Here is a 27,019-nt window from a genome sequence, read left to right as displayed (position 1 = left end):
CAGCACCCACATCTGGGACCTCACAACCATCTGTAACTCCATTTCTTGGGGATATGGCAGCCTCTACATTCTGTGAGATCCTGAACATATGTAGTACATCTGGGACCTCACAACTATCTGTAACTCCAGTACTTGGGGATATAGCAGCCTCTAGATTCTGTGAGATCCTCATATATAAACATATAAACTCACACAGGTATACACACACACACACACACACACACACACACACACACATAAATGAATAAATCGTTCAGTTCAGAACTGGAGTCCACTGGAGTTTGGGACTGATCACCTGTTTGGCATTGATACTTCTCATCTGGAATGGACAGTCACAGAATTGACAGGCTTTAACAGGCATGGGAGCAAGGAAGGGTATCTTCCCTATAGGATGTATAATAAGGATCATCATAGAATTTCTATCCACTCATTTTTGCAAATGAAAAGCAGCAATATTTATTTACTAGCATAAAATAAATAAGGTACAGAGCAGTGGTATGCAAACATTCTGATGCCATGAAAACTGTTGCTGCTTTAGGTGAATGAGGTTAGTCCACAACACAGCTTTATGTTCATAGCAGACGATCATACAGGCAGCTGGTTCCATAGGTTTACAAGTGCTCAAGGTCCACTGTGTGTAACACAGACAGAGGTCATCAAGCAGCAGAGAATGCCATGGGTGGAATCCTATGACCTAGCCGAATTTTATTTACAATTTTACATTTCTTCAGCTTTGGGATTAAATGATCTCAGGCACTATGTCTAGAGTCCTAAGGACAGTCATTGCTGGCCATGCAGCTGCACAGAATACAGATTATTAGGAGAAGATAGGCTGGTTTGTATTGATCAATAATTTGGCAGGTCTAGAATTATCACCAAGAGACAAACCTCTGGGCATGTCTGTAAGAGATGAGCTTGATTAGGTTAATGGAGGGGGTACCACCTTAGCTGTAAATGGTGCCATTCTAGATGCTGACATCTCAGACTGAATAAAAAAAAAGGAAAGGAAGCTGAGCAACTGCAATCATTTCTTTCTGCTTTCTGACTATGGATGCAATGTGACCAGCCACCTCAAGTTCCAGTCACCTTTTCCCTCCACCTTAACGGATTACACCCTCAAGCAGTGACAGGAAAAGTACCTGTTACCTTCCTCTAGACTGTTCCTCTCCAAGATGCATCATCTAAAGTCACCTGGGAGGGATGCACAGGATGAAGTCCCAAATACAGATCCCTTAGGTTAGATACAGGCGGGGTTATTCTCTTTGTTCATAAGTCCCCAGGCAGGCTGTTGCTGCAGCCCATGATTCAACACTTAGAATGGGAAAGTCCTTTGTCTCTATAGGTTCCAGGAGAGCAGGGCTCAGAGGCCAGCAGAGGAACCATGGTCACATCAGATTTCCAAGGGGTACTCAGCAGTTTGAAAAGCAGCCCATCACAGGCTCTAGGTCAATATTTATTGAGTGATTCCTTTATGTGGATCCTAACATTCAGTGTCCTGGGGATTACAGAAGACAACAGAAGCCTAAGTCTCTGTCTCCAAGTTAACTGTATTTCCAAAGAGAGAAATCTGTTGAATATGTATATATTTTTTTTAATTAGCAAGATCCCTCAAATAGTAAACATATTAGTCCACCCTACATGTGGGTCATAAGTAGTTCATGAAGATTGAGTCATATCAAGCAGTGGAGTTGAGGGCCTGGGAACAATAGGGAGGTGTCCATAGAGATACCTGTGTAATCATGAGAAGGAACAGGGGGCACTTATAATGTGGACTTTCTCTGATGTTTCAGGGGTTGTCCTTGGCTAGCACTTACAGAGAGAGCACCAAGAAGGGTAGAGTCAGGAAAGTAAGCAGAAGGATGGACAAAATTCCCAAGAGTAGAGAAATGGATCTGTTTGGAAGAAGAAAAAAACAGAAAGTGACATGATTTCTATGACACTCCAGCTGAGTATTAGCTGGGAACCAAAGCCCAAAAATGGGGGGGGGTGTGCTTCCATGGTGGCAAGTGGCAAGACTCATGCCCTCACATAGACCTGTAACTGACTCTGACCACATGCTAGAAAAGAGTGTCTCTCAGCAGGAGGCCCCTGTCCCCACCATGACACTGAGGGGCTTCAGGGGACTTCAAAGTTCCCTTCCCTTCTTCCCAGTGCTGCCTTCCATTGTCCACACTCCTGGCCTTGGAGCATGAGGACATGCACTTATTAGCTGTGACATTTAAGAGACAGACCAAGCCATCTGCTTGGCACATGGACCTCAGTGTGCTCATGCTTTCTGATTAAGTAGCTACAGTGTGATTTGAAGACTGAGGTAGAAGATATCATCACAGTCATCATAATGGAGGTATAGGCTAAGACTCTGAGTTCTGCAGGTACTCATGGAGAGGATGGGCCACATCTCCCAGGAAGATATATCCAAATAGGAACTCAGAAAGCTCTAGGCTAGACCCTGAGGGTTGCCCAAGCACATACATGTTTAGAAGATTAGAAGTTAATTGAAGGATTCAGAATCAGAGAAGGGCTGATTTGAAAGATGATAAACTATGAAGGAATTTGAAATGTTTAAAATTGCCAGTTCCTTAGTAATGGAAATGATGCTTCAATTTTTTTTAATTAAAATTATTTTCTTCATAGCACTACTGAATTAAGATGCCATGAGAAGCACCAGAGAAGTTTAGAAATATCACTTTATTAGGTGTTTTGGAAAGGTTTTACCATATATATGTGTGTGTGTGTTTATATATATACATATATAGAGAGACAAACAGATAAAAGCTATAGATATGTGTGTACATATGTATATGTGTGTATGTGTATGTATGTGTGTGTATGATTCCTAAGCAATTTTACTTGACTTGAATAGAAGCACATCATTTCCCTCTGTTAATTAAGCTGCTGTATTGTAGATGCTATTGTCTGAGATGCTTGACCTATAGTATCATCTGGAAAAGCTTTAGTTCTGAGTACGCTCTAATTCTCACAAATGATAATTGTTTAGAAGCATATATTCACTATAGGCTCAACATTTCAAAGTCACAAGGTTGGCCTCCTGTCTGACTGTATGTAATAATTAGTCTCCAGAAACGGCACCAAGTTATGTGGGGTGACAAATCCTTCTTGGCCACCAAGCACGGCCACCTCTCTGTATAATTGAAGAATATCTGTGAGTAGCCTACCCATGAGTTAATATGGCAGGTATGAGCTGCCACTCTCAGGCCTGCCTAGTTAGACATATTTGTTCATTAAACAGATTTCCCTTTCAAAAGGTGGCTGCCTGGCCAGGTGTGCAGGCCTTAGGATGCTGGCCTTGTCAGGTCTATTCATGGCCTTCTCGGTATTAAACCACAGCTTCTCTTCCTTGGTAGTTATTTCCAATGATTATGAACCTTGAAATGGAAAAAAAAAAACTGGTTGTCTCTGTCCACTCTGATGTGCACATGTCTAAGGGTTAAACCAAACTCAGCTGGCTAAAATCCTCACAATTACTGACCCTTTGTATTTAATAGCCCAGCACCATAATGTGTGTTTGGTCCACCAGCAAAACAAGTGGCTTCATGCTTGGATGTTTGTCTCTGCTCTGTCCCACTTGTCCCTGCACTAGTCAGCAGTATCACTCACATCTCTGTGGATTTGGACGCTGGGACCACAAGCTACGTGTCACTCCTTCGCATCATTTTCCCTTGTCTGGTCTTAGTTAGATGGTTTTGTGCTTTCCCCTAAGAAGGAATTTTGTAGGCAGCCTCCATTCACAAGGTGCAAGAGGGCTCTGATCTGCATATGGGCTTGTACCAAGGCAAATGGGATGAGACAATTTAACTTATGGTCTAACTTGACTCTAATCAGCTGTCTAGTACCTTCCACACACAATGCCGAAACCTCAGCGGTAAGCAGGTGATTGCATTGCTGTTAATCATGGTGACTTTAACACAGAGTAAATACTGAATGGGCAAGACCACACACACCTTACAGGCAGCCTTGCACTGTAACCCATGTTGAGTCTTCAGACGGTATTGTTAGAGGCTGGTAAAAATTATTCAGCTTCTCTAGCTATGTGCACTTTATTCAGCAAGTGGTAAGAATGTGTCTGTAATGAAGAGCAATAGAGTTTTTGCATAAAACATGAAGGGCAGTATTTAATTTGCTTTCCATTTCCTACTTAAATTTTATTTATTACTTTTAAAAAATCAGTACACATGAGCAAGATTGGGTCATGTTACTTACTCCCGCTTAGTTGGATTGACAGTCTTAATGATGTACAAATCCTCAGGCAGCTCAAAGACACAATTCTGGACATGGGAATTCTAAGTTCCAGGCATTTTTAAAGTTTCAGGAAGATCCCAAGTGAGGATGATAGTTGCTGTCTTCATGCTGTGGGTCCCAGAATGACAGGGCCAAGGCCTCCCTCTGGGGTACAAATCACTAGCAAGAAATCTTATCATGTCCCAGTGGCCCAAACATCTAACACCATCTCCTTTAAGACAAGCTCTCAGCTTGTGTGTTTGGGGAGAGGCAGGAATATTGAGACCATAACATTACCCCACAGCAAGAAAACGCAATAAGAAAGAAGTTGAGGATCTTAGATCAGCTTCAAGGAGAGAGCCAATCATCCCTACAATCCTATCTGGGCCTTTGAGAGAGAGCAAGTGAGGATCAGTGGTGAGGAGGAGAACACAGCTGATGTCTAGTTTTTTGTCCTTGAGCTCTCTTTTAGCAGCTGCTTCCAATGCTAGCCAGTTCCTCTGATGTGGAGTCAGGATTGCTCCTGGTTTCAACCTTACAGAAGCTGCTCAGCTCCAAGGACCTTGGGATGCTTCCTCTACTGGCTCACCTGCTTGAGCCAATTGCTGCTATTTCTTAGGAAATGGAACCACTACGTGGATGAGTTAGTCCTGTTCAAATGCTGGATGTCTTCCATTGTTTAAGCAATTAAATGTGCTCTCTGTCTCTAGCATTTTGTATATCACAACATTGATCCCTCTTCTTAGGAATGTGTCCATAGCCAGCTCTCAGGATATTCTGAACATCATTTGGAACAACGACCTAGAAGAGCCAAAGAATTCACCTAGGTATTCCTGATGTGAGGGCTCTCTGGTGATTTTAAGTAGAATTTTCCCTATGCCACATACTCTAGCATGTTCAAAGTCCTGAGACATACTAAATCCCCATTCTTTCTATGACAGTTTTTAATTTTCCCTACGGAGTCTATGTTTTTTTTCTAATTATAGTCTAGACACCTTGTTAGCTGAAAGCCACAGTAATATGTATATGATACCACACCACTAGGAACAGGCTGCTGCATTTTTCCTCGGAATAAAAATAATTATAGAGCTTTAATTGTTGTAATAACTAAATGTTTAATTAATATACCTGGAAATATGTACTTTCTCCATATTCATATTAGTGTTCCTTAATTGCCACTAAGCCTCCCTGATAAGCTGACATTCTACTTGATTAATCACTATTTTGTTTTTTCACAGGAGCACTTGTAAATCATTTAGAAAAACAAATAATTAAAAATTCATGGATTGCCCACAAAATGTAAGAACCCAGTTGTCTGCCTAATTGATTTTGAAAGTAAAATAACATCCAGCATCATGGGGCTGTTTCCTGCAGATTTGAGATTCAAATGTCTCTAAGCCGTGTTCATTTTCTAAACTCTAGTGTAGTTCATTTTACAGTCTACATGCCTTTTGTGATTATTTTCTTTTTCATTTTCCTCAACATAGAAATGTCACATCCTCTTCCTTCCTTCTTCCCTCTCTCCCTCCTTCTCTCTTCCCTCTCTTCCTCTCTCCCTTCCCCCTTCTCCCCCATTTCTTTCTTCCATGATTTGGTAGCCACCTAATTAGATGTTGAGAATTTAGTCTCAGCTGCCTGTTCATGAGCTGTCTTGTCAAAATGAAGCAGATTTTCATATTTATAACATGAACTCAGAGACTATAGCAGTTAGTCAGCAGAGGGTGTTTAATGCATGATTGTGAGTTACAGCTTTGTTGGGACCCCATGTACCATGTCCTTCTAATGCGGATTCTGTGGGGCAAAGACTAGGTTTCTCTATCAATTGCATATTGAAATGCAACTTTGATCATTTGGGCATGGGGGGTGATTAAATGATGAGTGTAGGGTATCATGATGAGAGTTACTACCTATTAGAAGAGACGGCCGTGAGTGAGCTTGCTTTCTTTCTCCTGGCCTGCTAGGAAGGTAGACATATGTAAAACAGGAAGAGTAAACCTAAACCACACATCACTCATTCTTGACTTGGGTTTCCCACCTCCAGAAGAAGCCTCAAGTCACAGCAACCTAGATGGCCTAGGGCAGCAGTTCACTGGGTGATTGAGTGCTGGTTTCCCTAATGCAATTCTGGACTTTTCTCCAGTATAAGGAAGGAACTTTAGGGCATTTGGCATCACCTTTCTGGTTGTGGCAGGATCCTGTAGCCTCTCTCTTCCTCCCTCAGGTCTTTAATTTTTAAAATTTGTTATTGTTATTGGGCATGGCAGATGCCTAGCACACCTGTGGAGGTCAGAGGAGCCAGTCTTGTGTTTCCACAATGTGGGTCCTTAGGACTGAACTCAGGTCATGAGGCTTGGTGACAAGTGCCCTTTCCTGATGAGCCATCTGTCCAGCACTTCCCTCCTATCTTTATGAGTGCATTCTATCTTCCATCCCCAAACTCAGTGTCATGTGCTTTTGCTCAGATGACTGAGATCTGCCACTAATGCAGTGTCCTGGTCATGCATAGAGCTGCGAGGCAACAGCGTTACCCTGAGCTTCTTGCTGTAAGTGAACACTGTGGCATGGGCAGATATGCTGTGGAGCTGCTGTGTGCAGATAGGCCATTGTACCAAGCTGGTCGCAATTCTACCGCCAGACCATAGCTCCATAGGTCCACAGGACTTTGTCACGCTGCTCTCTTCCACTATCTGAGGTTCTCTGTGGGCTATGCTGCTGGCCTTCAGCTTGGCCCATGCTGTGAGACTGTGTTAACTCCACAGGATGAACTGCATGAGTGAGACGGAGCACACTCTGGGTCGAGAGAGTGAGCAATGTAGACACTGAGTATATTTTTATCGCCACACATCTGAATCCCGGAAATGAGTAATTGTCATAAATGGTTTAAGAAAAATTGCTCAATTACTATCCTTGCGCCACAACTTAACTAATCACCAACTTTTGTCTTATTTCTTCAACACATTATGAGGTCCTAGATAGCCAAGGCTCTGCCCTTGACTTCTTAGGACCAGGCCTGGAATAAAATTTAACTCTTTGCCTCTTTGGTTTGCTCTGCTTTGGTTTAAATTCCCTCTGTAAAATATTTTACCTCAAGCAAAGTACCATAGATATTCCAGGAAATGCAGACAAATGCTGTAAAGCCTTCCCTTTACGTTTAGAAACTGTAGTGTTACCTAATTTGGCCTGGTTACCTAAACACCCTGGCATGCTCTGCAGCCCTGAACATATCCAACATGCAGAGAAAGCCGCTGACGACATTGCTCTGCAGTAAAACAACAGTAGCACTAGCTGATGGAATTGCTTTTTTGATGGATTGGTCTTTAGGAATATCACTTTGAGATTAAACTGGCTTCATGGGGAAATCACCTGTCTGGTCCTCCCTGGGCTGTGCCTGTTCTTTTGAAAACCCAAGTGGTTGGGAGCAGATGAGGGGTCTGATAAGAACCTAGCCCAGGCTGGAGAGTTTGAGAGGCTGATGAGAAGCCCATTAGAACTTGTGTATTTGATAAGAGTGGTATGCGGATGTTCATTACCATTCCGCCCAATATTGCCAGGAAAAAAAAAATTGACTTAATGGAATGGCCCCTGATACTGGCTTCAGGATGTAATTTCCAATCATTAAAGTTGTGCGATCGTTTTTTTCCTTGTGACTCAGCAGTGTTTGCAATGTCCTTAAGAGGAGATAATGAAGGGCCGGGCAGCCTCTTGATGGTTTGCAGTTTTTCCAACATTTATTCTAATGGACAACTGTTATCTCAGCCTCGTCATTTGCGGAATGCCAACTAAGAGCTTTGCCTGATCTGGAGTGTTTCTGAGTGTGAAAAGAGCAGCGCATACTGATTTGATGAGTCCTGCTGTGCTTACATGGGGTGCCGCCGACTTTGAACTTGGGGTATCCCACTGGTGCATATCATTTTTTTATGCAGATGGCAAAGTTTATATCCGTACAACCCTCCTCATTTAATAGCAAGTGGTTATGCAAATGAAGTTAGATTGATATGAAAAAAATGTGTTTCTCACAAGTGAAAGGCAGTGTACAAATTGCCAAAACACACTGCCTTGGGAAACTGACCTTAGAAGTTCACATTCCATTCAGGTGCTTTTAGATTAAGCTTTCTTAGTTTCAAGTATGACTAAAGTTTAGAAAATAAACATTTTCCAAAATATCAAAGATTATGTTAAGCAGTCACATCTTCTTTCGGTGTAATATAACTCAATATTTCTCCACTCAGCATTTCTGCACATTGGTATTTCACATGGAACAATCCTAAAGATTTAGTTCAGGCTCTCCTTCAAGGAACATGAACAGTCTGGTTTTCTGCATATATAAGAGATACTTGTATTGTACCTGATTTTCCACACTTTTACATGTTGTAAGTGAAATCTAAAATATTAACCCCATCACCATCAATATTTTATCAAAATACCATGTTATTCATTTGACTAATTGATGTTAGACATTTTAACATCATTCACGTGGATCATTTAGTCAGGTGACTTTATATTGTGTTAAATGAAGTCAATGAATAATGGAAAATATTATTTTACCGCATACACTATCAGAGAAGAAAGGGAGCTGCTTAATCTCTCTGTCTGATGTTTCCATCATTGGGAGGGCCTGGAACCCTCTTCAAACTACAGTCGTTATAACTGCTATCTATGCTGCTATGTTTAAGTAATAAGCACACCTAGAAATCAATAGAAAACATCCAAGTCTAACTTAAAAACCGATGCTGAGACACTACTCTTGATTTTCCTCATATGTCAGGAGATAAAAGCACATATGTGTTCACATACATGCCTCCTTAAATACTTACCCCCCAAAAAAGCAGCAGGGTCTTTTATTTATCTGAAAGCTGGATTTACAAAGTTACATAAGAGGATCTTTTCATATAAAATTACATTTAAGAGAGAACAAGATCAATAATTTTTTACGAAAATGCAGCTCACACAGATGTCCCAACATCCCTGAACCTGGCTCTCTCCAAGAGAAATGCTTCTAGTGAGAAGCGACAAGCTAAGCCTGATGGTCCCCCACAGGCTTGCACTTTTAATGGTCTTGATCTGGGAACTCCTGCCCAACTTTTCCTACAAATGCATGTTTTGTCAACCATGTACTCCAGGAGATATGGTAAACTTGTCAGGCAGTGGGGAGAAATGGGCTGAGCTTGTGGTACACGGCACCCTGATTCCTGCCGGAAGCAAACTGAACATAATTTCAAAGGCCCTATTCACAGGAAGATGTGTCTTGGATACAGGCTATGGACAGCTCTGAACTGGAAGCAATTTCAGTCCAGAGCAAAGGACAGAGGGTACCAGATGAGGGATCAAGCTGCAGCACACTGTATCAAGGACGTGTGAGAAAATTGACAACAGATGCGGAGAGGGTATACCCTCCAGTCATGACTCGGCAGAAGGCAGTACAGGGCTTGACTGAAGGGCACAGCTGGCTGAAGGCACCTTCTGAAAGAAAACTGGCCATCAGCATCCATTATGTCGTTTCTAGTCCTGACCTTCTTGGAGACTATACATTCCCTAACTGCAGATATATTATGAGGTAGATTATCTAACAAGTAGAAAACCATGGAGCAAAGAGGTCATGAGAGAAGGTACCAGAGTTAGAAAAAAAAAAAAAAAAAACTCTCGGTGGATTATTTCCACAAAGTAGACTGAGAGCCTTAGTCAAACCCCTGTTGTCTTTCCTGATCCACACTACACATTTACCTGCTGTCCCCAGCTGACTTTCAAATGCCTTCTTAGGGAAGTGCTTTAGGCCAGTGGTTCTTAATGTTCAGTGTCCACCATGGCACTTTGCTTAGTGTGAATGTGGGCAAGTTGGGATCTAGTGAAGAGGAAAGAGCTGGCATTGCTATAGAGTACACTGTGTGACCATAGGCTTCAGAGGCTGTCAAGGCACTACGTGCTATGAGCAAGCTCACTATTGTTTGGATGGCTTTGTGTTCTCTATAGTCTCCTGATAACAGAGTCAAGAGAGAAACAAAATTCTCATGTTTTTGTAGAAGACTGATGGGGGTGGGGGTGGGGGGGTGGGTATATGGTGTGTGCGTGTGCCCCACTAGAAAGATGATTCAGCAGTTAAGACTGGTGTGTGTGTGTGTGTGTGTGTGTGTGTGTGTGTGTGTGTGTGTGTGTGTTTGTGTAGTGGTGCGCATGCCCAGCTGGAGAGATGGCTCAGCAGTTAAGAGCCTTTGCTTCTCTTCTAGAGAACCTGACTTCTCAGGTTCCCAGCATCCACACTGGGTGGTTCACAAACACCTGACTCCAGCTCCAGGCTGACACCCTCTTGGGGATTCGGATAGCATCTGTACACCTGCTCATATACACAAAGAACACACATACATATACATACATAAAATTAAAACAAATAATTAGAATACTCACACAGCTGTCCCAGTGGTATCAACGGCCTGGTTTGCTGATAAATCACAAGACTCAGGGCTCAGAGTACACTCCTCCTTCGATCTTAGTCTGGAGTGAGGAAACACAGTAACTCTGGAATACTGGGGGATGTTATCCAGCTGGCTGAGTTGCCTGTTCATGTTTATATTTTCTTCAAATCTGGGTCAGATTAGGGATGTGGAGAATTCAAAGATGGGTAAAAGGAAAAGATGATAGGAACATGTAGAAACACTGACTCAGACTCTACCTATTGTTAGAACTCTCAGAGCTGTTTACTGCATAGAGAAGCAACAGGAGCTGGGTGGGATCTAAGCACGCTTCCCATATGATCCTCATCCGATGTTTAACCTCTTTTATTATGGGGCCTCCTGCTCTGCTGTGTTCCCCAGGAGACTTCAGAGATGGTCCCATCCTGTCTCTTTGCTTTAATCCAGCAGAATTTTCCTTCCCAGCAGTTCCATGGCACTTTGGGGACCACATTTCTGTCCTAATGATGCCACATGGTAACCCAGAAGGCAGAAAAATGAGAGCTCTGATCACTTTTAAGTGTGGAGAACTAGTGATTTGGCTGTATGCTCTGACTTTAGGAACATGGAAAAAGAATTCAGAGGACCAGGGTCCCAGATGCTATACAGTGACCTCCAGACATGACAATGCCCTGCCCTTAGGTGAAGAGCTGCAGGCAAGCAATGGCTGCTAAGAGAGGGAGAATGGCTCAGGTTAGTCCTTCTGATCAGAGGCAACATGGGCTAGCCCTACTGTTAAGGCAGTACACAGGCTAGACCTCCAGAGATAAGCCCCCTGATAAGTTATTCAATCTCAAGTATCAGTCCTAAACACATGTACATATGAACAAGTACATGGTCTCAGTAAGGGGTGTGTGTGTGTGTGTGTGTGTGTGTGTGTGTGTGTGTGTGTGTGTAACAGTAAGTATAAAAGAAGAGGTCAGGATTGGACAGTGAGCAGGGGAGTCATGAGGATAGAGAGAACATGAAGATGATGTAAAGTAAATACAATACTCATGTAAAAAAATTCTTTTAAAAAATGAAATTAAATTTCATCCTGAAAAATATTTGAGCAAGAATGTCCCTTCCTCATTGTCTTTGTGTAGTGGGAAAGCAATGTAGCCTGAATTTAAAAGTGCAAGTGGTCTAGAACCCTCCAGGGACTACAGGCCAAGGACAGTGTTTGAAACAGTTTCTAGCTGTCTTGGTGGTAAAGCTATGAACCTAAATCTCACTGGAGAAGGTTCTGAAAGATCTACATGATTTCAAACCCTGAAGAGATTGGGTGTGAAGCCATGGGCATTTTTCTCCCCAAACTGTACCAAGCCATCATTCCCATGTCTGTCTGATTATAATTTAATTAGGTTTTCTGATATCTTGAAAAGGGAATGAATGTCTTAGCAGAGACATACATACAAAGTACATTACTTCACCCCCTAGTTACATGTGACATTCATAGGGCAATCTAAAAATGACTGATTTGGGTTTAGAAAAAAATATTTATGTATTATATAAATATTCTACAATAATTTTTTTTCTCTTAAATGATCTACTATATATGTAATACTTATGGAGTATAAGGAAAATACAGCTGATGACAGATTGGGAGTGGGTAGTTTAGTGGGGCAGGATAGTGTCCTGGCTACAGTAACAGAGTATCTGATAGTTGTGACAGGGAAAGAGTTCAAATGGCTGTTTGTTCTGATGGGACCTCCTTTGTGCTTCCTACTCTTTCTAGGTGTAGAGAGGGTGTGAGTGAGCCTGATGGGCAGGCTTGACAGATGGACATGAGAACAAGTATTCACCAAGGCCTTGGGAAGTTTTCAATTTTGTGGCAGAGACAGGCATAGAAACCCTCTCATGTGAGAAAGGAGACAGAGATGTAGTCCCTAAGTGCTGGGAGTTTCAAGCTAAGGAAGTTGTTGAGCCAAGTCTGAAGGAAAGGAACTCAAAGACCCACAAGCAAGTCCATGAAGAGCGCCTGCCTGCACAGCACCTTCCCTGCGCTGATTTTATTGAAAGAGCAATTCATCAGTAAGGACTTTTTGAAAAGCCTTGAAGAGGTGTCTCCTTCTGGCTCATAAATTTTATTTCCTGGAATTGATCCCTGGAAACAAATATGCTGATTCAAAGAATATGCCTATAAGATGGTTTAATGTACAGTTTATCAAACTATTAGCAACGAGATTAAATTGCTGTGTGAGGATGTCAGTTGCTCTAAGTAGGAATAGTTATTCAATGTGCTACTTTCTGTACTTCACAGCTTAGATGGATTGATGAGGAAAAAGTTACAATGTCCTCTCAGTGAGAAGAAATAGCCTTTTATGATGCAGAAATTAATGCTCAATTTTTATATCTAACTGCAGCCAACTCTGTAAGAAAGCATTTCGAATACTGGGCATATTTTACAAATAACCACAGTGAACTTATGTCTTCCCTTTTCCCTGGTCTGTTATTTATTCAGTTGGAGGAGAGAACATAGCTACAGAGGTCACTAAGGGTATTGAATGATTTTACTTGTTTCTCAGTCATCTGTTTCATCTTTTGAGAACTGCCTGCTTAGTTCTGTATCCCACTTTTAATTGGATTTGTTTTCATGGTGGTCAATGTTTTAGTTCTTTGTATAGTCTAGGTACTAACCCTCTACTGGATGAATAATTGGTAAAGACCTTTGCCCAAGCTGTAGGCTATGGCTTTGCTTTAATGATGGTGTCCTTTGCTGTACAGAAGCTCTGTAGCTTCCCAAGGTCCAGTTTGTTAACTATTGGTAGGTTTCAGTGTTGTGCCATTGGTGTCCTGTTCAGAAAGTCTTTCTTGTGCCAATGAGTTCTAGTCTATTCCCCACTTTCTCCTTTATCAGGTTCAGTGCCTGTTCTTACGTTGAAGTCTTTGAAACTTTTGTAGATTAGTTGTGTGCAGGGTGATAGATATGAATCTCTTTTCATTCTACATGCAGACATCTAGTTTGGCCAGCATCATTTGTTGAAAATGCTGTCTTTTTACCATTGTGTATTTTTGGCTTCTTTGTCAATAATCATCTGTATGTAGATGCTTGGATTTATGCTCAGGACTTCAATTCTATTCCATTGATTAACTTTTCTGTTTTTATGCCAATTTCATGATGCTTTTTATTGCTATAGTTATTTAATACCATTTGAAACCTGGAATGGTGATACCTCCAGTGGTTCCTTTATTATTCAGGATTTTTTCAAATATTCTAGGTTTTATGAAGTTTAAGATTGTTTTTTCTATTTCTATGAAGAATTGTGTTGGGATTTTGATGGGGATTGCATGAGTCTGTAGACTGCTTTTGGTAGGATGATCCTTTACACAATATTAACCATACTGATCCACGAGTGTGAGAGATGTTTCAGTCTTCTGATATATTCCTCAATTTATTTCTTCTGTGTCTTAAAATATTTATTATATAAGACATTCACTTGCTTGGTTACTTATCCCAAGATGTTTTTGATACTATTTTGAAAAGTACTCTTTCCATCCTTTCATTTGTATACAGGAAGGCTACTAATTTTTATTATTATTTTGTAGTCTGCTACTTCTCTGGAAGTATTTATTATTTGTAGGAATTTTCTTGTGGAGTCTTTAGGGTGTTTTGTTTTGTTTTGTTCTTCAAGACAAGGTTTCTCTGTGTAACCTTGGCTGTCCTGGAACTCATTCTTCAGAACAGGTTAGCCTCAAACTCACAGATATCCTCCTGCCTCTGCCTCCCAAGTGCTGGTATTAAAGGCATGTTCCGCCACCTCCCAGCTGTCTTTAGGATATTTATGTATAAAATAAATTGTCTGAAAATAAAAACATATTGTCATCTTTCTTTCCTATTTGCACCCCCTTTTATCTCCTTCAGTTGTCTTAGTGCTCTAGCTCAAACTTTAAATGCCATATTGAATAGGTTAGGAGATAGTGCACATACTTATCTTCTTCCTGTTTTTGGTGGAAATATTTTGAGTTCTCTGTTTTAGTTGATGTTGGCTGTGAGACTGCTGTAAATTACCTTAATTATGTATAGGTATATCCCTTATATCCCTGCTATGTCCAGGATTTTTATCATGAAGAGGTGATGGATTTTGTCAAAGGTCTTTTCTGCATCAAATGAGATATCATGTGAGTTTCGTCTTTCTGGTTATGTGGTGCATTATCTTTATTGACTTTTATATGTTGAACCATCTCTGCATCTCTGGCATGAAACTAACCTGATCTTACAACTTTCTGATGTGTTACTGAATTGTTTGCAAGTATTTACTTAGAAATTTTGCATCCATGTTCATAAAGGATATTGATATATAATTTCCTTTTTAAATGTGTTTTGCATGGTTTGGATATCAGACTAATGGTGGTTTCATGAAAATAATTTGGAAAATCTCCTTTGGTTTCTATTTTGCAGAATAAGTTCAGGAGTATTGACATTAGTTCTTTGAAATTCTGGTAGAATTCTGCACTGAATCCATCTGGTTCTGAACATTTTTTAGTTGGTATATTTGTAATTACTGCTTCCATTTCACTGGACATTGCGTCTGTTTAAACATTTTATCTTGATTTAACTTTGGTAGCCCATATTTACCAATAAATTAATCCATGTCTTTTACATTTTCTAGTTCGGTGGAGTACAGACTTTTTAAATTGTGTCCTCAAGATTCTATAACCTTCCTCAGTGTCTGTTGTAATCTCTCCCTTTTCTTCTCTAATTTTATTCATCTGGATCCTCTTTCTTTCTTTTAGTTAATTTGGCTGAAAGATTCTCAGTGTTGTTCATTTTTAAAATAACCAACTCTTCATCTCATTGAGTCTGTGTAGTTTATTGTTGTTGTATTTCTATCTGCTTGATTTCAGCTCTGATTTATTATTTCTTCCAGTTTACTCTTTGGGGTGTTATTTTTTTCCCCTTAGTTTTCAAGTGAATCATTAAGTCATTAGTGTGATATGTCTCCAGACTTTTACATAGGCATTTAATGCCATGAACTTGCCCTCTTAGAACTGCCTTTATTATGCACCATATATTTTGGTATGTTGTGTTTTCATTTTCTGTCAACACACACACACAAAAACAAATTAATTTCATTTATAATTTCTGTCTTGATCAATTTTCCAAATTTATTTTAATAGTGAGTTTTTGTTTTTGTTTTATTTTAGCTTCCGCAAATTTGTGTATTTTATGCCCTTTCTGTTGTAGTTGATATCCAGCATTAATTCACATTGAAGTAAAGGATATAAAATGCTATTTCAGTGTTCATATATCTGTTGAGACTTGCTTTGTGCCCTGATATGTGGTCAATTTTTGAAGAAGTTCCATGGGATGCTGAAAGGAAAGTATTTTCTTTAGGATTGGGGTGGAGTATTCTGTAGACATCTGTTAGGACCACTTGATTTATGACATCATTTAATTCCAGAGTGTCTCTATTTAGTTTTTGTCTGTATGATCTATCTATTGGTGAGGAAGGGTACTGAAGTCACCAACGATCACTGTGTGAGGGTTAATATCTGATTTTAGCTGTAGTTATGTTTCTTTTATAAACTTGAGTGGCCTTGTGTTTGGTTCATAAATGCTCAGAATTACAATATCCTCTTAGTGAGTTTTTCCTTTAATGAATATATAGTGCCCTTTCCTATTATCTTCTGATTAGTTTTGGTTTGAAGTCTATTTTGTCAAACATTAAAATGGATATACCTGCTTGCATCTTGGTTCCATTTGCTTGGAGTATCTTTTTCTATCCTTTTACCTTGAGGTGATGGCTGTCCTTGAAGGAGATTCTTTAAGTGCAGCAGAAATAAGGATCCTATTTTCTTTCTTTCTTTTTTTTTCCAGAGCTGAGGACCAAACCCAGCAAGCACTCTACCACTGAGCTAAATTCCCAACCCCAAGGATCCTATTTTCTAATCAAATCTATTTGTTTATATAATTTTATTGGGGGAATAGAGACCATTAACATTAAGAGATATTAATAAGCAGTGTCTACTACGTCATGTTATTTTGTTGTTGTGATTTGGGGTCCTTCCTTTTGAATAATTGTTCTGGTGTTATTTATTCCTTGTGTCCTCTTGGGTGTAGTTAACCTGGTTCTCAGACAGAAGTTTGTCTTCTAGTGCCTTCTGTACAGAGCTTGATTGATGACAGAAATTATTTAAATTTATTTTTATAATGGAATACTACTTCTTTCTCCCTTAATTGTGACGGATAGTTTTGCTGGGTATAGTAGTTTGGGCTAGCCTCTGTTGTCTCTTAGAGTTTACAGAACATGTATCTGTCTAGGCCCTTTTGGCTTTTGGAGTCTCCATAGAGAAAGCAGGTGTTACTCTAATGGATGTGCCTTTATAAGTGAGTTGCTCTTTTTTTTTCTTGTAGCTTTTAATACACTTTCTATGTTTTGTTTCAGTTATTATGTGTCACAGGGACATTACTTTCTGCTCCTGTCTATTTGGGATTTAGTATGCCCCTTTCCCCTTTATAGGCATCTCTTTATATTTAGAAAATTTTCTTCTTTGATTTTTTTTTTTTTTTTTTAGAAATGTTTTCTGTGCCTTTGACCTGGTTTTATTCTCTTTAATCTCTGCCTATTATTTGTAGTTTTGGTCTTTTCAGACTGTCCCAGACTTCTTGGATTTTTTTTAACTACCTATTTATTCTGTCTTCAATACATGAAATTTTCTCTCCTGTATCTGTCAATCTACTGTTAAGGCTAAACTCTGAGCTTTTTGACTTCCTGAGATTTTCATTTGGTGACTCTGTTTTATTAAATTCTACTTTATATTTTTGAATTTCCTTATTTCATTCAAGTGTTGTGTTTCCATAGTTTTCTTTGGGGATTTTGGAAGATAGTAACATATTGAGCATATTCATAATTGCTGTATTGAAGTCATCATCTTGTTTTCCAGTTAAGTTAATTTTCTTGGGGCATATTACAATAGGATTTCTGGCTTCTGGAGGAAACATATTGTCTTATCTTAGTTGTTCATATTTCTGTTTTTGCATTGGGATCTAGGCAGCTAGAGTTAGGAATTTGTGCTGTTTCTTGGTTAGATATATGGTCTCATATTCAGGTATATGGGTGAGTATTTGTTCTTTGTTTGCTGTTGTCCCAATATGACAGGTCATGGACCAGAAGAATGAGATGGAAGAATGGGTTAAGTTATTTGGCAATTGCTAGACTCCAGGTACCCCCAGGAAGAACAGAATGGATGAATAGAAGGAGGGCATCACTAGCCTATCTTGCTCCTAGTCAAGGAAGGCTGTTCAGTACTTGGTAGAGAACAGTTCTATGAGTCAGTGAGCAGTCACAAAGGAATGGAGTTAGGCAAGGAGGGGTGGCAAAAGACAGCAGTGAGAAAGAACCAGCAGACGTAGAACCCACACCACAAGAGCCCACATCTCAGGGAATGGAGATGTCCTTTGTCATTTGTTTGTTTATTTTGTTTTTAAACGTAACATGTAATGGATTTTTTTTTCCAGTTTGGTACATTATCGTTTAACAAATTCTTAAAATTTTCTTGCAAGTTAGTTGTAACTAAAAACCGCAGTTTGAAGTTTATCTTGTTATTGACTTGTGTGGAAGATACTTAATGATGATCAAGATGGTTACAGCACTTGCTGTCAAGGGGCATTACACCCAGCTGGTGTCTTTGTGAATATTAAAAATTCATTGAAAATAGAGAGAGAAAATGCAGGTGGTCATTGATTTTAATCAATTCAGCTGCCATTATTAATAATGAAAAGACACATCTTTAATTAATTCTCTCAAATCTGGATTTTCTAGACTGGTTTTGTAACAAAATGTACCTGCCTGAATATAGATAACTAAACTCCTGCTGATTGGACGAGACACAGACTATTTCCTCCTAGTCAGATGTGACATAGACTAGCCCTCCTGGTCAAGTGAGGCACAGAATAGCCTTCCTAGTTAAGCCTGATCAGAGGGAGCATGTACTAGTCCTACTGCTAAAGGAAAAGGTGTAGGCTAGACCTTCTTGTCAAAATCATAATGGGCTAGACCACCTGCACAGAAAGGTGCAGGCTATTTCTCTTGCTCAGATTAGATGCATGCTAGCCCTTTTTTTCAGAAGTGGTCTAGGCTAGCCCTCATGGATATATATGTTGTGGGCTAGCCCTCCCAGCCAGCCTCTGTATGCATGCTCCATGGGAAGCTGCTGGTTCCTCCTGCTCTCTCTCTTATTGACTGCATTAGTTCATGGCGGGTTCTTGACAAGCAGTGAACACATGGTGGGATTACCTTCAGAGAGGCTGTTTGTTAGGATCTATCTACATTTCCTAAATCCTGCTTGAGTTTGTGTTAGATTAACAGTCAGGGGATTATAAAATTGTGGAGCAAGCTCAGGATAAGCCTTGCTTCTAAGTGTTAGACCAATAACTGTGCTGTGCTGAGTCTGCCTCTTCACTAATAGGAAAATTACAGCTAGCTGCCCGAATGGCAGGAAGCGGGCAGCGAAGGCTTGACATTTCTGGTCCTTGCAACAAGTGAAAATGAAAATGCAGCTAATCCTTGCCCTTACTCCATGTGAATCCCTGAAGCTGTCCTACTGCTTGTGGCTGTTCTGAGCCTCCTGGACTTTCATGCACATTCTTTCAGGCTGTTTTAAGTTCATACTTAATTCACAAGTGGAAACTTGGAGGAAGTTCCAATTGGAACTGCATTTCTTGAATGAACCGACCACAGACAAACCTTGAAGACTATTCTCCCTTGGGAGTTCAGTGCTGCTGCACCTGCAGGCTTCTGTCAGCATGCTCATGGCTTGTGAGCCACCTGAAGTCAAGGTCAAAGTTTTATTAGACCTTGTACACTCTGCATATCGCGTACCACTTGGAGCCATATTGCCATTTGTGAAATTACAGAGTGTGCAGACAGTGAGGCAGTACTCCCCTACTAGTGTGACAAGGGACGTGAAGACAGTCTTGGACACTGTCACTTCCTGATGTGATACATAGGTGAACTGAAGGCAATAGATAGATAGATGATAGAATGGTAGCAGGATGGGTGAAAAGTCACTCTGTGTGAGACAACGGCAGTCACAGGTGTCGTTGATGTTGAATAGCTTATGTAGGAGGAATACAGTAGGAAGAATATAGAAATGATCATTGAGATTTGCAGTATATATGAGTCCTGCCATGGAGTAGGGACAAAGGATGCCAGTGATGTGTTCATCAGAATCTTAGCCCACTGACCTAAGCAGATATATACACATGCCATAGCATGGAGCATCCAGTTCCATGTATCCATTGAGTCGTACAGAACAAGCGCTGAAAGACTGTGAGCACAAGGGTGGCTCAGTCTACTGAAGAGAAGCCAGGAAAGGTTTTTGCCTAGGATGCAAAATCTAAGAACGGTTTAAACAGGGAAAGTGTGCATAGCACACAGGGCTCCATACAGGATTATGGAAGAATCAAGCTCATGGGAACAGAATTCAACTTTGTGAGGATAGAAGATGGAGCATTTCGCATCAGGTGACCAGACCATGTGGAGAGGAGATATGATTTAATGTGGACTTCACCCCCTACTTCTCATCTTGGCAATGACTTTCTAAGGGAGATGTTTCCCAGTCCACTCATTTATCCCACAGCCCACAGCTCTGACGTCACACCCCAAGAGACTCTCCCTGCAGGAACAAATTGTGGATGTGTAGCGGTCTGCAGTCCCGTCTGGTGACCATGCCTATGGTTCCTCGAGCTTCACATCACTTTTAACATGCAAGGGGGAGCCTTGACTTCCCCAGCTGTGTTTTTAACAACTAGGTCATTTGTTCCAAGCACTAGTTGCTACGCAGCATAGAAAAGAACTTATAGTAGTACCAGGATGAGGAATATGGATGCAATGAAGGATAAGAGGGATGGCGGTGACAAATGGTTGAATATGATCAACTTGGAGATGCAGTGCCTCTTGTGACTAAGCCTACAGGGGTGGGAGTGGGTGACATGGTAGGGGGATTTGTTAGCTCGATGTGCTCCTCCTGCTTCTGTATCCTCTCTGGGTCTCAGCAATCAGGCCTGCTTTGGTGCACTAGAAATATACACCCAAATGCTAGATGGACTCAGCAATTCTGGGTGTTCAGAACACATTTTGGTTGTTCAGTCTAAACATCTGGCAAACTGCTTCCTGCCAACTATGGACAGATCCAAGGCGAATGAACCACAGACATTCCCTAGAATGAGTGAGTTCCAGTCTCCTTGTACTCCATTGAAACTCATGACAATAAGAAAAGACTAGATGTCTGGTCAGGGCTATTGGCCCAAACATTCAGAGGAAGGTCAGTATCATCATGTCCAGGTAGACAGCATCCTTGGGTGTGCATGGAGTTTGGGGAGATCTTGGCCTATTGCTGAAGGGGAGCCTTGTCATTCCCAGCCACCACTTAGCTGCTCCCTGCTCTTCTCTGCTCAGTGCTATGAAGATACAGTTTATCTAACATCCTCATCTTTTAGCCACAAGCACAGTGCAGCTTGCAACATGGCAAAGAGTGCTCTATATTGTGGGTTTCACTTTGTGATGTGTATCCTGGTAGAATATATGAACTTATCATTTCATTTATATCTCTATCTGCCATAGTCTGACTGTCTATTACATACCTATCCTTTATATAGGTCTAAGAGACAGAAGGGCTAGCAGGGTTTCTGGTTATATGAAGTTAGCAAGTAAACTATGTTTTGTTTGTTTGTTTGTTTGTTTGTTTGTTTGTTTGTTTTGGGGGGTTTTTTGGCTTTTTTAAGACAGGGTTTCTCTGTAGCTTTGGAGCCTGTCCTGGAACTCACTCTATAGACCAGGCTGGCCTTGAACTCACAGAGATCCACCTGTCTCTGCCCCCCCTCGCCCCCAGTGATGGGATTAAAGGCATGTATTACCACCGCCCGTTGTGAACTGTGTTCTTACTTGGAATATGTCTGCACAAGGGAAATTCAACTTGTCATGAAAATATATAACATAGGAGCATTATAACCTGGGAGGATAGATCTGGCTTCATATAACATGAGATCCGGTGAGTGAAAAGGCAGAATTACCAGGAAAATGCAGAAGTGAGTGTCTTGTGCATGGGTCTGCTTGTGTCCAGAGGATACAGGGAAAAGCCTCCTGTAGGAAGTACTCGATCTCATTCAAAAAGTGATTTCCTGAGAAAAAGACTTCTCTGCAACACTGGTTTTGCATTGTTCTTATTGGTTATATTTTTCCCAGCAGGCATATATGTATACACATAAGTTTTGGATTAAATCACTACAATATTTATAAATATGGGTGCAATATGCATGTATGTATTCCTACGTGTGTGTGTGTGTGTGTGTGTGTGTGTGTGTGTGATGTACACGTACGCAAAACACACACACACACACTTATATTTAGACAGGTTTTTCTACAGCAGTTCAAGGTGAACAGTTCCTTTTCATTTCCCTCCTAACCATCCTATAAGCTTGGTATGTTTCTGTTAACCCCAAGTTCTTAAGAGTTTACTTCACTTGCAATGTGAAACTCAAGTTAGAAATAAGTCATTTTACAAGCTCCATGGGTGATCAGATTGTTCTATTTTACTCTAGTGAAACAGATACACAAGCCCCCACACTGCATGCCTATGAGAACACAGCAGAAAACCACATATCATCCATAGGCTTCTCTTCCCAAATCCATAAGCAGTGCTTTTGAACTAATAGGCTTCTTAAACTGTTTAGTCTCCATAGATGGAGCAGATCATTTAAAGTGTCTCCCAGTATTTCTAATAGGTTCTGGCTTCTTAATCATCATGAAAAGGTTTTAACTACAGAGGGATCCTCCACATAATCTCTATAATGATTTTCTAAAACTGTAAGAAATCTGGTTTTGAGTCAGAAGTACCCAAACAGAGCAAAATTGAAAACCATTAGGGTTTCCAAATGCACTTTAGGAAATGATCTCAAAATGTGAACTCTACATTTTTTCAAGTTACATAAGTAAAACCTGAGTCACAGACCTGGGTCCATAGAACTCAAATCCAACATGGCCAGCCCCTTCCATCATGTAAGAGAAAGGCCAAGCTGAGGGGAGGCTGTGTAAAAAATAAGTAATGAGGACCTTATAAATAGAATCCCAGAATTTATGGCAAAACTATTTGGAGAAAGTGGAACAAATTGGGCTGCTCTGTTTTGGCTCAAAGCAGGCCATCTTAAATTGAGCAGTCCCATGAGTCCTACATTTATTTTTACTTTCAGCAAAAGCAGAACCTTGTTGAGGACGTTGAAGGAACACAGATTTTTTTCCTGTGCTCTCAGTGGCTTAATCTGACATTCTTGTATGAAGCAAGAAGTGTTTCTCCCAGTTACATTAAAGGGACTCTGGGCCCATTAGTTCCTTTTCCCATTGATGTGATTAAACACCTGCCAAGAAGTGATTTAAGCAAGGAAGCATTTATTTTGTCTCACCTTTTGAGGGCAAGCTCCATCCTAATGGGAAAGGCAAGGTGGCAGGGGGAGGAGGTTGCTAGTCATATTGCTTCCAAAGTCAGGAAGCAGAGAGAGATGAATGTTGGTGCTCAGCCCTTTTTTATTCAGTCTGGCACCCTAGCTATCCGAATAGTGCTGCTCAGACTGAGGAGGAGTCTTCCCACTGTCTCTTTCTGCTCTTGGCTATGGATATGTGGTGACTAGCTGCCTCAAGCTCTTCCTTCATTTCTTTGCAGTGGAATGGACTATAACCTGCAATTGTAAACTAAATCAAACAAGCAAACACAACCTTTCTTCCCCCTAAATTGCTCTTTGTCAGGCGTTTTATTGCAGCATTAGAAATGAAACCAGAATGCATGTACTCTGTTGTCTTGTCATGAGGCACTTCTCTGAGGGGCAGCTGACACAGAGAGCTTCATGTGAAGAAATCCATGACATGGCTGTCAGCCCAGCATCTGGGAGACTGAAGCAGGAGGATGACAAATTTGATTTCAGCCTGGTCTACATGATGAGACCATATTTCCTAGGAAGAAAAGCCACACATATTTAACATATAGAATTAGACATATCTCATCAAGCTGTTCTCTTTCCAGTGACACTACTAAATAAGCTTCATGGGTACCAGCATTCAGTTCTAAGTCTCCTCCCCCACCACACACACACATACACACACTTAAAAAAATAAGCCTTTAAAAATAGATTAAGTAGTTCTTCCTGGCTACTAAACTTCAAGAGAGTTTGATTTATTTGTTTTTAATTTTTACTTTATGTGTATGTGTGTGGGTCTGTATGAGCTTATGAAACTCTGTGAGTCCAGGAGCCTATGGAGGCCAGAGAGGGCACTGGATCGCCTGACACTAGAGCTATAGGTGGTTATGAGCTGCCAGGTAGGTTCTGGGAACTGAACTTTGATCCTCTGAAGAGCAATGATCACCTTGATCACCGAGCCATCTCTCCAGCCCTCTCAAAGTGATTTGATACACTGTCCCTCTCATTCTAAGACAGAAGTCAACACTCTGTTCTCATGAACTCAGTCTGATCCATGGACTAAGAGTGGGTTATTATTTATTGTAAAATAAATTATATTATATTTGGATGTCAGCGTCCATAGACACACTACTTTATTTTTGAATCAACAGAAAGCAGCCTATGGCTGCTTTCTAATGATAACAAACTTACTAGTTGTAATGAGACTAAAAAATACCATATACTCTTTACAGATATGTTTGCTGATTGATACAAACCTGGCCTTTGTGTAGACAGATGTTTCCAGATACAACAGGGTTGAGAATGTATTTGTTCAAGAGGGCTGTAAATGTTGGTATGCAATTGAAATGCAATTCCAACTTGTTATGGAGATTAGAATCATTAAAATAACATGTTTTACAGCAAGCTTTATACCAAGCTCGACAGGTAAATAAAGGTGAGCTGGACGGGATCTGAGTTTTTAATCAATGGTTCCTATTTCCTTTGGGTATTCTCAATATTACCTGGAGGTGTGTGGTTGATAGAGTTTGTAGGACACCCTTTCCTGAGCAAAGGGAGGAGAGATGAAGCCTGTCTGGGAATTAGTCTTCTCTAGCTCCCTGAATTGTATTTCAGGAATCCAAGTGGGTGTTGAGGATTATTTAAGTTAATAACATAGACACTTAGAATCGGTACAGTCATGGCAGAACTTCTAATTTTCAGTCCATTGTGCACATTTCTGAAGTGTGTCCCTGAAGCTTAGCACCTGGCATAACGGGCTTGACCTCAGGTGTCCCCAACACTGCTTTTCCACAGGTAGTAGATAAATAAGGCAACAACCCATATAGAGAAACAATTGCTTCCCTGTGCTTGGAGACAAAGTACTCAGCTTGACCACAGAGGTAGAGTATTACAGGTGACTTTTGAACAATGTAGCTAAACCTTCACAGACCAGTGGCACCAATAAGCATCATTTCAAGACTAGATTTGTCAACCAGGATGCAAAACAATTACATAGTGCACAGCCACAGTTCCTCCCAGAGCCAGAGAAAACACATTAGGTGCATGTCCATGTGGATTTGTATTGACTCTGCATCCATAGATTCAGTCAACCACAAATCAAAATTTAATTGTGTCTGCACTGAACATTTAAAACATTTTCTTCATTGTTATATCCTCAATAATAGCAGGACACCTGTCACCTTAACCTTTAGGTTATGAGCCATCCACAAACTATGCCCAGAGGTTGTACATAGACATTACCCATAGGATATAAGGACCTTGAGCCACTGTGAATTCTGAGCCTTGTTGGGTGGGAATCCATTGTGGCTACTGAGGAAACACTGTAGTTTATAGATGGTAAAGCTAGCTTATAAATCATGACCTAATTGTGGTACTTTCCAAAGCTTAGCCAGCACATTGTAGTGTGTCTGAAGTTCGGGGGTCCAGTGGTACTGCACCCCAATCTTGCTGAGTATGTTTCCAGTCCTTCTGGAAAGGATCTTTATGACATGAGCAGTATTTCCTCCTTGCCACTCAAACCACATTTCAGCAGTGGACAGTGAAAGTCATCACTGTCTAGGTGGTTGAGCTGAGCACTGGAGAGGAGAGAGGTATTGTAAACAGTTCTGAGAGATTGAGCACCACAGCTGAAAGTTTTCCTGTGTCTCGCCCAGTCTGCAGCTGCTCAGACCCAAGTAAACACACAGAGGCTTATATTAACTAAAACTGCTTGGCCATTAGCTCAGGCTAACTACTGACTAGCTCTTACACTTAAACTCAGCCCATTTCTGTTAATCTATGTCACATGTTCCATGGCTTTACATGTGTGCCATTACATGCTGCTCCCTGGATGGCGAGCTGGCATTTCCAGACTCAGCCTTCCTCTTCCCAGAATTCTTCTTATCTGCTTATCCCTTCTATACTTTCTGCCTGGCTACTGGCCAATCAGCATTTTATTGAACCAGTGTACAAAAGCATTATCCCACAGCAGAGTGCATCAACTTTTTAAAAGATTATAATGCTACTTTAGTAAATTCCACATTTTTTTTTCATTTCAAGTACCTTTGACACTCGTTGGTCTCACAAATGCTATTCTTCCTTACTGTGATGAGAAAGAGTCCCCATGATGAATCCTACAGAGGGATTGTGGAAAAGCAGTCCACTTTCATATGTGATAAGCAGCAAGCAACCTTAGCTGTATAATTTTAGGCCCGTTTCTATTTATAATTCATTATGGTCAAGGTCCTGAGAGAAGATATTGAGAGATGGAACCACATCTCCTGTATCTATCACTGATGCAGAGGAGAAATGTCAAATACTCTTGAATATTTTCAGGATAGGGTATTCATGTTTTACAGAAATCATTTTAAGATGTGAAAGTATGTAACCATCAGCCTCTACTTGAAGCATCTCAGGAGACCGTCAGTGATGCATTTTTAAAACAGGTGTGATTGTTCTATGGGACATTTGATCTGTTGGTTTCAAAGGAGATTACCCTCCTCTTTTTCTTCTCCAGGCTCACAGGCATGAACCTCCCATCTCCTGTGATCAGCAGCAAGAACTGGCTCCGTCTCCACTTCACATCTGACAGCAACCATCGACGCAAGGGGTTCAATGCTCAGTTCCAAGGTAAGAAAGTGCCAACTCAACAAATTCAAAAAAGAAATAAGTAAATGACATGTGACATCCTGGTCTTTTTCCATCCTGAGATCGTGGGGCATTCCTAAAGAAAGAAAGTGAAACTTATGTTTGAAGATACCCCTCCCCCCACACACACACATACACCATTTACTTAGAAGCAACCAACTTTGGAAGGTGTGTGGAAATGAGTGGCTGCCACTGTTTAATGATCTTTAGCCCTCAGACAGGCTGCAGCAGTAACTGGTTTAACTGAGGAGCAATTAAGTATTAGCTAATAAATTTATATTAGCATTCACTTTACTTGCCTTCTACAGAAAAAAATAAA

General features: G+C 40.7%; 1 protein-coding gene across 1 annotated transcript in view; it reads left to right on the top strand.

The window, feature by feature from the left end:
* Positions 1-27,019, top strand: part of Csmd1 (CUB and Sushi multiple domains 1) — a 1,274,530-nt gene that overhangs the window by 669,774 nt on the left and 577,737 nt on the right. The window contains 1 exon segment of the mRNA XM_059244994.1: positions 26,570-26,682. Coding sequence (XP_059100977.1) covers positions 26,570-26,682 — 113 coding nt within the window.

The sequence above is a fragment of the Peromyscus eremicus genome, chromosome 17 (assembly GCF_949786415.1).
Source record: "Peromyscus eremicus chromosome 17, PerEre_H2_v1, whole genome shotgun sequence".
Classification (NCBI taxonomy): Eukaryota; Metazoa; Chordata; class Mammalia; order Rodentia; family Cricetidae; genus Peromyscus; species Peromyscus eremicus.
The sequence above is the reverse complement of the archived record's forward strand: the minus strand, read 5'-3'. Positions and strand labels throughout refer to the sequence as shown.